Raw genomic sequence first — 15,434 nt, 5'->3', positions numbered from 1 at the left:
CTCCCTTCCTTCCTTCCTTCTCTCCCTCCCTCTCTCTCTCCCTCCTTCCTCACTTCTTCGTTCCCTCCTTCCCAGCCGACAACGAAAACAGCCTGGCCTCCCCTCCGCCCCGCTCTCCTCCGCCCGCCGCCCCGGAAGAGAAGTGGAAGCCGCCGCCCACCCAGGACCCCGCCCCAAACGAGGGTAAGGGCCCCGCGGCATCATGGGAGTTGGAGTCCTGGTAGCTGAGGGTCATGGGAGTTGGAGCCCATCAAATGCATTGGGCCTCCTAGCAAAGGATCATGGGAGTTGGAGTCCCAAAACTGACTACTCCTATTTCTAAAGGCTAAGGATCATGGGAGTCGGAGTCCTGGTAGCAAAGGATCATGGGAGTTGGAGTCCAAAAAGGAATTGGTTCTGTTAGCCAAGGATCATGGGAGTTGGAGTCCAAAAACCCCACTGCATCATGGGAGTTGGAGTGCTAAAACCCCACTGCATCATGGGAGTCGGAGTCCTGGGAGCTGAGGATGGTGGGAGTTGGAGTCCCAAAACTGACTACTCCTATTTCTTAAGGCGAAGGATCATGGGAGTTGGAGTCCTGGGAGCTAAGGATCATGGGAGTCGGAGTCCTGGTAGCAGAGGATGATGGGAGTTGGAGTCCCAAAACTGACTACTCCTATTTCTTAAGGCTAAGGATCATGGGAGTTGGAGTCCTGGGAGCTGAGGATCGTGGGAGTTGGAGTCCCCCAAAGCCCAGTGGCTTCATGGGAATTGTAGTGCCAACATCCACTGGATCCTGGGAGTTGGGGTCCCAAAAGGAATCAGGCCTGTTAGCTGAGGATCATGGGAGTTGGAGTCCCAAAACCCCACTGCATCATGGGAGTTGGGAGTCCTGTTAGCGAAGGATCATGGGAGTTGGAGTCCCAAAGCCCAGTGGCTCATGGGAATCGTAGTACCAACACCCACTGGATCATGGGAGTTATAGTCACAAAACCCCACTGGCTCATGGGAGTTGGAGTCCCAAAAGGAATCAGGCCTGTTAGCTAAGGATCATGGGAGTTGGAGTCCTGTTAGCTAAGGATCATGGGAGTTGGAGTCCTAAAACTAATCGGGTTTATAAGCTGAGGATCATGGGAGTTGGAGTCCATCAAATCCATTGGGCCAGTGAGCAAAGGATCATGGGAGTTGGAGTACCAAAACTGACTACTCCTATTTCTTAAGGCTAAGGATCATGGGAGTTGGAGTCCTAAAACGAATGGGTTTGTCAGCTAAGGATCATGGGAGTTGGAGTCCCCTAAGCCACTGCATCATGGGAGTTGGAGTCCTGTTAGCTAAGGAACATGGGAGTTGGAGTCCCAAAGCCCACTGCATCATGGGAGTTGGAGTCCTGTTAGCTGAGGATCATGGGAGTTGGAGTCCCAAAACCCCACTGCATCATGGGAGTCGGAGTCCTGGGAGCTGAGGGTCATGGGAGTTGGAGTCCTGTTAGCTAAGGATCATGGGAGTTGGAGTCCTAAAACTACTTGGGTCCATAAGCGAAGGATCATGGGAGTTGGAGTCCCAAAGCCCACTGCATCATGGGAGTTGGAGTCCTGTTAGCTGAGGATCATGGGAGTTGGAGTCCCCAAACCCACTGGCTCATGGGAGTTGGAGTCCAAAAAGGAATTGGTTCTGTTGGCTAAGGATCATGGGAGTTGGAGTCCCGAAAGGAATCGGGCCTGGTAGCTAAGGATCATGGGAGTTGGAGTCCCGAAAGGAATCGGGTTTATAAGCTGAGGATCATGGGAGTTGGAGTGTCAAAGGAATCAGGCCTGGTAGCTAAGGATCATGGGAGTTGGAGTCCTGTAAGCTAAGGATCATGGGAGTTGGAGTCCCAAAACTAATTGGGTTTATAAGCTAAGGATCATGGGAGTTGGAGTCCCAAAGCCCACTGGCTCATGGGAGTTGGAGTCCTGTTAGCAAAGGATCATGGGAGTTGGAGTCCCAAAACCCACTGCATCATGGGAGTTGGAGTCCTAAAACTAATCGGGTTTATAAGCTAAGGATCATGGGAGTTGGGAGTTCCGAAACCCCATTGGCTCATGGGATTTCTAGTCCCAAAACCAATCAGCCCTGTTAGCTAAGGATCATGGGAGTTGGAGTCCCGGAACCCACTGCATCATGGGAGTTGGAGTCCTGTTAGCTGAGGATCATGGGAGTTGGAGTCCCAAAACCCCACTGCATCATGGGAGTTGGAGTCCTGTTAGCTGAGGATCATGGGAGTTGGAGTCCCAAAACCCCACTGCATCATGGGAGTTGGAGTCCCAAAACCCCACTGCATCATGGGAGTTGGAGTCCTGGTAGCTGAGGGTCATGGGCGTTGGAGTCCCAAAGCCCACTGGCTCATGGGAGTTGGAGTCCTGTTAGCTAAGGATCATGGGAGTCGGAGTCCTGGTAGCTGAGGGTCATGGGAGTCGGAGTCCATCAAATCCATTGGGCCAGTCAGCAAAGGATCATGGGAGTTGGAGTCCCAAAACCCCACTGCATCATGGGAGTTGGAGTCCTGATAGCTGAGGGTCATGGGAGTTGGAGTCCCAAAAGGAATCAGGCCTGGTAGCAAAGGATCATGGGAGTTGGAGTGCTAAAAGCCCACTGCATCATGGGAGTTGGAGTCCTGTTAGCAAAGGATCATGGGAGTTGGAGTCCCTAAACCCACTGGCTCATGGGAGTTCGAGTCCAAAAAGGAATTGGTTCTGTTAGCTAAGGATCATGGGAGTTGGAGTCCCAAAGCCCACTGCATCATGGGAGTTGGAGTCCTGTTAGCTGAGGATCATGGGAGTTGGAGTCCCAAAAGGAATCAGGCCTGGTAGCAAAGGATCATGGGAGTTGGAGTGCTAAAACCCCACTGCATCATGGGAGTTGGAGTCCTGTTAGCTGAGGATCATGGGCGTTGGAGTCCCAAAGCCCACTGGCTCATGGGAGTTGGAGTCCTGTTAGCTGAGGATCATGGGAGTTGGAGTCCCAAAACCCCACTGCATCATGGGAGTTGGAGTCCTGTTAGCTGAGGATCATGGGAGTCGGAGTCCTTGGAGCGGAGGATCGTGGGAGTTGGAGTCCCCAAAAGCCCAGTGGCTCATGGGAATTGTAGTGCCAACATCCACTGGATCCTGGGAGTTGGAGTCCCAAAACTTCCAGCCCTGTTAGCTAAGGATCATGGGAGTCGGAGTCCTGGTAGCTGAGGGTCATGGGAGTCGGAGTCCCAAAGCCCACTGGCTCATGGGAGTCGGAGTCCTGGTAGCTAAGGATCATGGGAGTTAGAGTCCTAAAACTACTTGGGTTCATAAGCGAAGGATCATGGGAGTTGGAGTCCCAAAGCCCACTGCATCATGGGAGTTGGAGTCCTGTTAGCTAAGGATCATGGGAGTTGGAGTCCCCAAACCCACTGGCTCATGGGAGTTGGAGTCCAAAAAGGAATTGGTTCTGTTGGCTAAGGATCATGGGAGTTGGAGTCCCAAAGCCCACTGCATCATGGGAGTTGGAGTCCTGTTAGCTGAGGATCATGGGAGTTGGAGTCCCAAAACCCCACTGCATCATGGGAGTTGGAGTCCTGGTAGCTGAGGGTCATGGGAGTCGGAGTCCATCAAATCCATTGGGCCAGTCAGCAAAGGATCATGGGAGTTGGAGTCCCAAAGCCCACTGCATCATGGGAGTTGGAGTCCTGGTAGCTGAGGATCATGGGAGTTGGAGTCCCAAAAGGAATCAGGCCTGGTAGCAAAGGATAATGGGAGTTGGAGTGCTAAAAGCCCACTGCATCATGGGAGTTGGAGTCCTGTTAGCAAAGGATCATGGGAGTTGGAGTCCCTAAACCCACTGGCTCATGGGAGTTCGAGTCCAAAAAGGAATTGGTTCTGTTAGCTAAGGATCATGGGAGTTGGAGTCCCAAAGCCCACTGCATCATGGGAGTTGGAGTCCTGTTAGCTGAGGATCATGGGAGTTGGAGTCCCAAAAGGAATCAGGCCTGGTAGCAAAGGATCATGGGAGTTGGAGTGCTAAAACCCCACTGCATCATGGGAGTTGGAGTCCTGTTAGCTGAGGATCATGGGCGTTGGAGTCCCAAAGCCCACTGGCTCATGGGAGTTGGAGTCCTGTTAGCTGAGGATCATGGGAGTTGGAGTCCCAAAACCCCACTGCATCATGGGAGTTGGAGTCCTGTTAGCTGAGGATCATGGGCGTTGGAGTCCCAAAGCCCACTGGCTCATGGGAGTTGGAGTCCTGTTAGCAAAGGATCATGGGAGTTGGAGTCCCAAAACCCCACTGCATCATGGGAGTTGGAGTCCTGTTAGCAAAGGATCATGGGAGTTGGAGTCCCAAAACCCACTGGCTCATGGGAGTTGGAGTCCTGTTAGCTGAGGATCATGGGAGTTGGAGTCCCAAAACCCCACTGCATCATGGGAGTTGGAGTCCTGTTAGCAAAGGATCATGGGAGTTGGAGTCCTAAAGCTAATCGGGTTTATAAGCGAAGGATCATGGGAGTTGGAGTCCCAAAGCCCACTGGCTCATGGGAGTTGGAGTCCTGTTAGCAAACAATCATGGGAGTTGGAGTCCCAAAAGGAATCAGGCCTGGTAGCTAGGGATCATGGGAGTTGGAGTACCAAAACCGACTACTCCTATTTCTTAAGACTAAGGATCATGGGAGTTGGAGTACCAAAACCGACTACTCCTATTTCTTAAGACTAAGGATCATGGGAGTTGGAGTCCTGTTAGCTAAGGATCATGGGAGTTGGAGTCCATCAAATCCATTGGGCCAGTTAGCAAAGGATCATGGGAGTTGGAGTCCTCAAAGCCCACTGCATCATGGGAGTTGGAGTCCTGTTAGCTAAGGATCATGGGAGTTGGAGTCCTGTTAGCTGAAGATCATGGGAGTTGGAGTCCCAAAGCCCACTGCATCATGGGAGTCGGAGTCCTGTTAGCTAAGGATCATGGGAGTTGGAGTCCCAAAGCCCACTGCATCATGGGAGTCGGAGTCCTGTTAGCTAAGCCTCATGGGACTTGTAGTCCCCAAACCCCACTCCTCTCGGGAGTTATAGTTTCCTAACCCACTGACTATTAGCTAAGGATCATGGGAGTTGTAGTTCCAAAACCCACCGGCTCATGGGAATTGTAGTCCCCAAACCCACTGTCTCCTGGGAATTGTAGTCCCAAAACCTACTAGCTCATGGGAATTGTAGTCCCAAAACCCACTAGCTCATTGGAATTGTAGTCCCGAAACCCACTCCCCCTCTTAGCTAAGCATCATGGGAGTTATAGTTCCCTCTGGGAGTTCTAGTTCTCTAACCCACTGCCTCCTGGGAATTGTAGTCCCAAAACCCACTAGCTCATGGGAATTGTAGTCCCAAAACCTACTAGCTCATGGGAATTGTAGTCCCAAAACCCACTCCCCCTCTTAGCTAAGCATCATGGGAGTTATAGTTCCTTCTGGGAGTTATAGTTCCCTAACCCCACTGGCTCATGGGAAGTGTAGTCCCCAAACCCCACCTCCTCCCGGGAGTTACAGTTTCCTAACCCACTGGCCCTCTTGGCTAAGGATCATGGGAGTTGTAGTCCCAAAACCCACTGGCTCATGGGAATTATAGTTTCTTAACCCCCTAATCCTCTTAGCTCATGGGAGTTGTAGTCCCAAAACCCACTGGCTCATGGGAAGTATAGTTTCCTAACCCAGTGACCCCATTAGCTAAGAATCATGGGAGTTGTAGTCCCAAAACCCACTAGCTCATGGGAACTGTAGTATCAAAACCCACCCGCTCATGGGAATTGTAGTCCCAAAACCCACGTTCTCCTGGGAGTTATAGTTTCCTAACCCACTGCCCTCTTAGCGAAGGATCATGGGAGTTATAGTTCCTTCTGGGAGTTATAGTTCCCTAGCCCACTGTCTCCTGGGAATTGTAGTCCCAAAACCCACTGGCTCATGGGAATTGTAGTCCCAAAACCCACTCCCCCTCTTAGCTAAGGATCATGGGAGTTATAGTTCCTTCTGGGAGTTCTAGTTCCCTAACCCACTGCCTCCTGGGAATCGTAGTCCCCAAACCCACTCCCCCTATTACCTAAGGCTCATGGGAGTTGTAGTCCCAAAGCCAGACCGTCTCATGGGAGTTGTAGTCTCAAAACCTACTAGCTCATGGGAATTGTAGTCCCCAAACCCCACTTGCTCATGGGAATCGTAGTCCCCACTCCCCCTCTTAGCTAAGGCTCATGGGAGTTATAGTTCCTTCTGGTAGTTATAGTTCCCTAGCCCACTGTCTCCTGGGAATTTTAGTCCCAAAACCCACTGGCTGATGGGAATTGTAGTCCCGAAACCCACTAGCTAAGGATCATGGGAATTATAGTTCCTTTGGGAGTTATAGTTCCTTCTGGGAGTTATAGTTTCCTGACCCACTGCCTCCTGGGAATCGTCGTCCCAAAACCCACCCGCTCATGGGAGTTGTAGTATCAAAACCCACTAACTCATGGGAATTGTAATATCAAAACCCACCCGCTCATGGGAATTGTAGTCCTAAAACCCACCCGCTCATGGGAATTGTAGTCCCCAAACCCACCCGCTCATGGGAATTGTAGTCCCAAAACCTACTAGCTCATGGGAATTGTAGTCCCCAAACCCACTCCCCCTCTTAGCTAAGGATCATGGGAGTTATAGTTCCTTCTGGGAGTTCTAGTTCCCTAACCCCACTGGCCCTCTTGGCTAAGGATCATGGGAGTTGTAGTCCCAAAACCCACTGGCTCATGGGAATTATAGTTTCTTAACCCGCTAATCCTCTTAGCTCATGGGAGTTGTAGTCCCAAAACCCACTGGCTCATGGGAAGTATAGTTTCCTAACCCACTGACCCCATTAGCTAAGGATCATGGGAGTTGTAGTCCCAAAACCCACTAGCTCATGGGAAATGTAGTTCCAAAACCCACTCCCCCTCTTAGCTAAGGATCATGGGAGTTATAGTTCCTTCTGGGAGTTCTAGTTCCCTAACCCACTGCCTCCTGGGAATCGTAGTCCCCAAACCCACTCCCCCTATTACCTAAGGCTCATGGGAGTTGTAGTCCCAAAGCCAGACCGTCTCATGGGAGTTGTAGTCTCAAAACCTACTAGCTCATGGGAATTGTAGTCCCCAAACCCCACTTGCTCATGGGAATCGTAGTCCCCACTCCCCCTCTTAGCTAAGGCTCATGGGAGTTATAGTTCCTTCTGGGAGTTATAGTTCCCCAACCCACTGTCTCCTGGGAATAGTAGTCCCAAAACCCACCCGCTCATGGGAATTGTAGTCCCAAAACCCACTCCCCCTCTTAGCTAAGGATCATGGGAGTTATAGTTCCTTCTGGGAGTTCTAGTTCCCCAACCCACTGTCTCCTGGGAATTGTAGTCCCAAAACCTACTAGCTCATGGGAATTGTAGTCCCAAAACCCACCCGCTCATGGGAATTGTAGTCCCCAAACCCACTCCCCCTTTTAGCTAAGCATCATGGGAGTTATAGTTCCTTCTGGGAGTTATAGTTCCCTAACCCCACTGTCTCCTGGGAATTGTAGTCCCAAAACCCACTAGCTCATGGGAATTGTAGTCCCCAAACCCACCCGCTCATGGGAATCGTAGTCCTCAAACCCACTCCCCCTCTTAGCCAAGCATGATGGGAATTATAGTTCCCTCTGGGAATTCTAGTTTTCTAACCCTCTCTCCCATCTCTCCCCCCCAGCGCTACACGTCCCGGACAAGGAGCGCCAGGCGCTGGCCGAGCGCCTCCTCCGATTGGCCTGCGCCGCGCCCGCCCTCCTCCCGGCCCTGGCCGGCCCCGAGTTCCAGAAGCTGGCCCAGTCCCTCGTCGACAGCGGCGCCCGGCACGGCGCCTACCCCGTCGCCAACGCCCTCGGGAACCTTAGCGCCCTGGCGCTCCAGCAGCTGCCCCGCATGTACAACCAGGCCAAGGTCAAGGTCACCTGCGCGTTGGGCGCCGCGCGCGGCATCGGCGTCACCTGCCACGCGCACCCGGCCGGCGGCCATGTTCTCTCGGCGCACCGCGTCGAATCCGGGCGCCTGCGCAGCTACGTCCTGGCCGTGCGCCCGCCCGGCGCCCCGGAACCCGTCCCGCTTTGGGTCCAGAACGTCCTCTCGGAGTTCGTGGCGCCCGAGACCCGGGCCGCCTACGTCAGCGACGGCGCCGCGGCGCCCGGTCTGGGGAAAGCGGGCTTGGCGCTCCGCTGCGCCGGCTGCGCCCTCAACGCCGCCGTGGCCGGCGTCCTCAGCCAGCGGGCGCTCCAGGCGCGCGGCATGCCGGAGGTGGCGGAGTTGTTGGCAACCTGCGTCGACCTGCTTGGGAGTCGTAGCGCCGCCGGAGCGGCGGAGGAACGGCGGGAAGTTGGCAACCCCGGGAGCCGCGGCGCAGGAGCGGCGCCCTGTTGGGATGCGCACCGGGAAGGTGGCAACCCCGGGAGTCGTAGCGCCGACTCGGGGAGTTGTGGCGCGGCGCCGCCATGTTGGGACTCGCCGGCCGACGCCTTGCTGGCGGCGCACGAGTGGCAGGAACGTGGCAACCTCGGGAGCCGGAGCGGCGGCGCGGCGGAACGTGGCAACCTGGGGAGTCGCAGCGCCGCAACGCCGGCCGGGAGTTATAGCGCGGCGGCGCAGGAGCGGCACGAGGCTGGGAGTTGCAGCGGCGGAGCGGCGGAACGTGGCAACCTCGGGAGTCGTAGCGCCGCAACGGCGGAACGTGGCAACCTTGGGAGTCGTAGCGCCGCAGCTCCGGCCGGGAGTTATAGCGCAGATGCCAAGCTCTGTAGCGGAGGAGCGGCGGAACGTGGCAACCCTGGGAGTCGTAGCGCCGCCAGCCTGGCCGGGAGTTGTAGCGCCGGAGGAACGGCGGGCGCCAACCTCAACTGGGCGCTGCTGGGAAACCTAGCGGCCTTACTGGCGCCCATTAAGCAGGCCGTCGCCGAACTGGGCGCCGAGGGGCGGCCGACGCTCCACCTGGTGTTGCCAACTTACCTGCGGCTGGAGAAGCTCCTGACCGCCAAGGCGGGCGACGCCGGTCCGCTCAGCAAGCTCTGCCATCTCTTCCTGGAGGCCCTGAAGGAGAACTTCAAGCTGCACCCGGCGCACCGGGCGGCCATGTTGTTGGACCCGCGCCAGAAGCTGCGCCCGGCGCCAACTTACCAGCACGAAGAGATCGTCGCCAGCCTCTGCCAGTTGCTGGAATTAGCCGACGAGCCCGAACTCGAACCCGGCGCCGCCAAAAAAGCGCGCGTTTTGGGAGACGTAGCGCCGCCGGGCGCCGAGGAGGCGGAGGTCTACGCCTACCTGAGGGAGGCCCACGCGGCGGCGCCAACTGATCTGCTGCAGTACTGGGCCGGCGCCTCCTCGCACCCGCGGCTGGCCAGGCTGGCGCTGTGGTTGTTGGCGGTGCCGGCGGTCGGCGCCCGGTTTGGGGGCGGCGGCTTGTGCGAAGAGGCGCTGGGGGTGAGGCGAGGGCGGGCTCTGGGGGCGGAGGAGGCCAATAAGCTGCTGTTTCTGAGGGCCAACATGGCGTGAGGTGGGAAACGTAGCGCGGCGCCGGGTTGCGGGTTCGAATGCGGGTTCGAATGGGGAGTGAGAGGGTGGGAAACGTAGCATGGTGCCAGGTTGCGGGTTCAAATGGGAGTAGAAAGGTAGCGTGGCGCCAGGTTGCGGTTTCAGATGTGGGTGGGAACTGTAGCTTGGCGCCAGGTTGCGGATTCGAATGGGGATGTAGAGGGTGGGAAACGTAGCGCCAGGTTGCGGGTTCGAATGGGGATGGAAGGTTGTGGGTTCGAATGGGAGTGGGAAATTAGCGCGGCGCCGGGTTGCGGGTTCGAATGGGGATGGAAGGTTGTGGGTTCGAATGGGAGTGGGAAATGTAGCGCAGCGCCGGGTTGCGGGTTCGAATGGGGTGGGAAACGTAGCGCAGCGCCAGGTTGCAGGTTCGAATGGGGCTGGAAAGAAATGTGGGTTCGAATGGGGAGAGGGCGGGAAACGTAGCGTGGCTCCGGGTTGCGGGTTCTGGTGTGGATGGGAGTCATAGCGCGGCGCCGGGTTGCGGGTTCGAATGCGAGTGGGAAAGGTAGCATGGCGCCACGTTGCAGGTTCCGATGCGGGTGGGAAACGTAGCGCGGCGCCGGGTTGCGGGTTCGAATGTGGGTTCAAATGGGGAGTGAGAGGGCGGGAAATGTAGCATGGGTTCGAATGGGGCTGGAAAGGGTTGTGGGTTTGAATGGGGGTGGAAGGTTGCGGGTTCGAATAGAGGTGGGAAACGTAGCGCAGCGCCATGTTGCGGGATTGAATGGATGGAAACGTAGCGTGGGTTCAAGTATGGGTGGGAAAGGTAGCGTGGCGCCGGGTTGCGGGTTCGAATGGGGATGGAAGGTTGCAGGTGTGAATGGAGGTGGGAAACGTAGCACAGTGCCGGGTTGTGGGTTCGAATGTGGTATGAAAGGGTTGTGGGTTCGAATGGGGTGGAGGGTGGGTGTTGTAGCGCGGCGCCAGGTTGCGGGTTTGAATGGGAGTGGGAAATGTAGCGTGGCGCCAGGTTGCGGGTTCGAGTGGGGTAAGAGGGCGGGAAATGTAGTGCCGGGTTGTGGGTTCGAATGTCGAATGAGGGTTGGAAAAGTAGCTTGGCGCCGGGTTGCGGGTTCGAATGGGGATGGAAGGTTGCAGGTTTGAATGGAGGTGGGAAACATAGCACGGCACCAGGTTGCGGGTTCGAATGGGCAGAGTGTGGGAAACGTAGTGCGGCGCCGGGTTGTGTGTTCGAATGGGGATGGAAAGGGCTATGGGTTCGAATGGGGAGTGAGAGGGTTGTGGGTTCGAATGGGGAGAGGGCGGGAAATGTAGCGCGGCGCCGGGTTGCGGGTTCGAATGAGGTGTAATTGTGTGGGAAACGTAGCATGGCGCCAGGTTGCAGGTTCGAATGTAGTATGAGAGGGTGGGAGTTGTAGCGCGGTGCCAGGTTGTGGGCTCGAATGGGGAAGGAAGGTTGCGGGTTCAAATGGGGTGGGAAAGGTAGCGTGGCGCCGGGTTGTGGGTTCGAATGGGGAGTGAGAGGGCGGGAAACGTAGCGTGGCGCCGGGTTGCGGGTTCGAATGGGGTGGGAAACGTAGTGTGGCCCCGGGTTGCGGGTTCGAAGGGGGTGTGAGAGGGTTCGATTGGGGATGGAAGGTTGCGGGTTCGAATGGGGAGAGGGTGGGAAATGTAGCGCAGCACCAGGTTGCAGGTTCAAGTGTGGGTGGGAAACATAGCGTGTTGCCGGGTTGTGGGTTTGAATGTGAGTGGGAAAGGTAGCACAGCGCCAGGTTGCGGGTTCGAATGGGGATGGAAGGTTGCGGGTTCGAGTGTGGCTGGGAAATATAACATGGCGCCGGGTTGCGGGTTCGAATGTGGTATGAGAGGGTTGTGGGTTCGAATGGGAGTGGGAAATGTAGCATGGCGCCAGGTTGCGGGTTCGAATGGGAGTGGGAAATGTAGCGCGGCGCCGGGTTGCAGGTTCAAGTGTGGGTGGGAAACGTAGCGCGGCGCCAGGTTGCGGGTTCGGATGGATGGAAGGGCTTGGAAACGTAGGGCGGGTTCAAGTATGGTTGGGAAAGGTAGCGCGGTGCCAGGTTGCGGGTTTGAATGGGGTGGGAAAGGTAGCACGGCGCCAGGTTGCAGGTTCAAGTGGGAATGGAAGGTTGCAGGTTCAAGTGTGGGTGGGAAATGTAGCGTGGCACCAGGTTGCGGGTTCGAATGGGGCTGGAAAGGCTTGTGGGTTCGAATGGGGTGGGAAACGCAGCGTGGCACCGGGTTGCGGGTTCGAATGGGGTGCTAAAGGTAGCGCGGTGCCAGGTTGCGGGTCTGGGAGGCGAATGTGTGAGGGTGGGAGTCGTAGCGCGGCGCCGGGTTGCGGGTTCGAATGGGAGTGGGAAAGGTAGCGTGGCGCCAGTTTGCGAGTTTGAATAGAGTTTGGGAAACGTAGCATGGCACCAGGTTGCGGGTTCGAATGGGGCTGGAAAGGGTTTTGGTTGCAAATGGGGTGTGATGGTGGGAAACGTAGCACAGCGCCAGGTTGCGGGTTCGAATGGGGCTGGAAAGGGTTGTGGGTGCGAATGGGGTGTGATGGTGGGAAACGTAGCACAGCGCCGGGTTGCAGGTTCGAATGGGGCTGGAAAAGGTGGGTTCGAATGGGGTGTGAGAGGGTGGGAAACGTAGCGTGGCGCCATGTTGCGGGTTCGGGAGGCGAATGTGTGGTGAGAGGGTGGGAAACATAGCGCAGTGGCGGGCTGCGGGTTCGAATGGGGATGGGAAAGGTAGCGTGGCGCCGGGTTGCGGGTTCAAATGGGCAGAGCGTGGGAAACGTAGCGCGGTGCCGGGTGGCGGGTTCAAATGGGCAGAGTGTGGGAAATGTAGCACAGCGCCAGGTTGCGGGTTCAAGTGTGGTTGGGAAATGTAGCGTGGTGCCAGGTTGCGGGTTCGAATGGGGCTGGAAAGGCTTGTGGGTTTGAATGTGGTGTGAGGGCGGGAAATGTAGCACGGCGCCAGGTTGCGGGTTCGAATGGGGATGGGAAACGTAGCGCGGCGCCATGTTGCGGGTTCAGGAGGCGAATGTATGAGAGGGTGGGAAATGTAGCATAGCGCCAGGTTGCAGGTTCAAGTGTGAGTGGGAAATGTAGCATGGCGCCAGGTTGCGGGTTCGAATGGGGATGGAAAGGGCGGGAAACGTAGTGCGGCGCCTGGTCTGGGGTGTATATAAGTGTATAGGGGGACTGGGGAGGGAGGGGGGTGAGGAGATGAATTGGGGTTGAACTCGAATTCGGGGCCGAACTTGAACTCCGCTCCGAACTGGGACCAGAACTCGAACTCGGGGCTGGAGCAGAACTAAGACTGGATTTGGGGCTGAACTCAAACTCGGACCTGAACTTGGGCGGAATCCGAACCCGAACTTGGGGCTGAACTCAAACTCAGGGCTGAACCCGGATCCAGATTCGAATTCGGACCTGAACTCGAACCCGGATTCGGGACCGAACTTGAACCCAGATCTGAACTCGGATCTGAACTCGAATCAGAACTCGAACCCAAGCTCAGACCTGAACTCGAACCCAAATTCAGGACTGAACTCGGATCTGAACTCGAATCAGAACTCGAACCCAAGCTCAGATCTGAACTCAAACTCGGGGTTGAACCCAGATTCGGGACCGAACTCGAACTCAGACCTGAACTCGAACTTGGGGCCGAACCGAAACTTGGATCTGAACTCAGACCAGACTTGAACCCAGAGCGGAAGTGAGGCTGAACTGGGAGGTGAATTCCAATTCGGGGCGTGAGGGAGGGGAGAATTCGAACCCGAACTTGGGGTTGAACTCAGATCTGAACTCGAACCCGAACTTGGGGCTGAACTCGAACTCGGGGTTGAATCCGGATTCAGGGCCGAAACAGAACTCAGACCTGAACTCGAACTCAAACTGAATTGGGGCTGAACTTGAACTCGGATCTGAACTCAATCTTGGGGTGGAAACTGAATTCAGGACAGAACTTGGATCTGAACTGAAGTTCGGGGTTGGGGCCAGACTTGAACCCGGGGCCGGAGCAGAACGTGGAATTGAATTGGGGCTGAACTCAAACTCAAACTTGGGGTTGAAACTGAATTTGAGACTGAACTTTGATCTGAACTCGGGTCCGAATTTGAACTCGGACCTGAACTCGGGGCCAAATTCAAACTCAAACTCTGAACTTTAACTCAGAGCCTGAACTCGAACTCGGGGCTGAAATTGGGGCCGGATTCGAACTCAAACTCTGAACTCGGGACCGAACTAGAACTCAGACCTGAACTGGGGGCCGAATTTGAACCCAGACCTGAACTGGGGGCCAAATTCAAACCCAAGCTGGCAGCTGAACTCAAGCTCGAACTCTGAACTTGAACTCAGGGCTGAAATTGGGGCCGGATTTGAACTTGAACTTTGAACTCTGAACTCGGGGCCGAACTGGGACCTGAACTCGGGGCTGAACAAGAATTCAGACCCGAAATCGGGTCCGAATTTGAACTCAGACCTGAACTGGGGGCCGAACTAGAACTCAGACCTGAACTGGGGGCCGAATTTGAACTGGGACCTGAACTGGGGGCCAAATTCAAACCCAAACTGGCAGCTGAACCCAAACTCGAACTCTGAACTTGAACTCAGGGCCTGAACTCGAACTCGGGGCTGAAATTGGGGCCGGATTCGACCTCGAACTTGAACTTTGAACTCTGAACTCGGGGCCGAACTGGGACCTGAACTCGGGGCCGAACTAGAATTCAGACCTGAACTCGGGGCCGAATTTGAACCCAGACCTGAACTGGGACCTGAACTCGGGGCCAAATTCAAACCCAAACTGGCAGCTGAACCCAAACTCGAACTCTGAACTTGAAATTGGGGCCGGATTCGAACTTGAACTTCGAACTCTGAACTCGGGGCCAAACTAGAACTCAGACCTGAACTCGGGGCCAAATTCAAACTCAAACCCTGAACTTGAACTCAGAGCCTGAACTCGAACTCGGGGCTGTAATTGGGGCCAGGTTCGACCTCGAACCTCAAACTCGGGGCCGAACTGGGACCTGAACTCGGGGCCAAACTAGAACTCGGACCTGAACTCGGGTCCAAATTTTAATTCAGACCTGAACTCGGGGCCAAATTTGAACTCAGACCTGAACTCGGGGCCAAATTCAAACCCAGACTGGCAGCTGAACTTGAACTCGAACTCGGGGCTAAAATTGGGGCCGGATTCGAACTTGAACTCTGAACTCGGGGCCGAACTGGGACCTGAACTCGGGTCCGAATTTGAACCCAGACCTGAACTGGGGGCCAAATTCAAACCCAAACTGGCAGCTGAACCTAAACTTGAACTCGGGGCTAAAATTGGGGCCGGATTCGAACTTGAACTCTGAACTCGGGGCCGAACTGGGACCTGAACTCGGGTCCGAATTTGAACCCAGACCTGAACTGGGGGCCAAATTCAAACCCAAACTGGCAGCTGAACCTAAACTTGAACTCGGGGCTAAAATTGGGGCCGGATTCGAACTTGAACTCTGAACTCGGGGCCGAACTGGGACCTGAACTCGGGTCCGAATTTGAACCCAGACCTGAACTGGGGGCCAAATTCAAACCCAAACTGGCAGCTGAACCTAAACTTGAACTCGGGGCTAAAATTGGGGCCGGATTCGAACTTGAACTCTGAACTCAGGGCCGAACTGGGACCTGAACTCGGGTCCGAATTTGAACCCAGACCTGAACTGGGGGCCAAATTCAAACCCAAGCTGGCAGCTGAACCCAAACTCGAACTCTGAACTGGAACTGGAACTCTGAACTCGAGTTCCTCCAGGCAGCTTGGCCCCGCCCCACTTCCTGTCTCGGGGAGCAGGAAGGGGCGGGGCTTCCTTGGCCCCGCTTCCTGTCCAGATTGAACTATCAGCGATGAACTTTT

The 15,434-nt window shown here is 55.8% G+C and overlaps 1 protein-coding gene and 2 long non-coding RNA genes across 3 annotated transcripts; 2 read left to right on the top strand and 1 right to left on the bottom strand.

Annotated features, from left to right (window-relative positions):
* Positions 1-5: 5 nt before the first annotated feature.
* LOC144326206 (zinc finger protein 618-like) lies at positions 6-9,951 on the top strand (the record flags this gene model as incomplete). Its single annotated transcript, XM_077922653.1, has 2 exons — positions 6-183; positions 7,693-9,951. Coding segments are annotated over 2 exons (2,007 nt in total), but the record flags the coding sequence as incomplete, so codon positions are not given.
* A 2,077-nt stretch (positions 9,952-12,028) lies between these two features.
* On the top strand, positions 12,029-13,272 carry LOC144326127 (uncharacterized). The gene is made up of 2 exons (XR_013391284.1): positions 12,029-12,075; positions 12,151-13,272. It is a non-coding gene; the product is annotated as an uncharacterized LOC144326127 (long non-coding RNA).
* Positions 13,273-13,369: 97 nt separating this feature from the next.
* Positions 13,370-14,433, bottom strand: LOC144326128 (uncharacterized). Its single transcript, XR_013391285.1, has 3 exons — positions 14,317-14,433; positions 14,085-14,244; positions 13,370-14,024 (listed from the first exon to the last, which is right to left on the bottom strand). It is a non-coding gene; the product is annotated as an uncharacterized LOC144326128 (long non-coding RNA).
* Between the last annotated feature and the right edge of the window lie 1,001 nt (positions 14,434-15,434).

This window comes from Podarcis muralis, chromosome Z (assembly GCF_964188315.1).
Source record: "Podarcis muralis chromosome Z, rPodMur119.hap1.1, whole genome shotgun sequence".
NCBI lineage: Eukaryota > Metazoa > Chordata > Lepidosauria > Squamata > Lacertidae > Podarcis > Podarcis muralis.
This window is presented reverse-complemented; position numbering and strand designations above follow the sequence as displayed.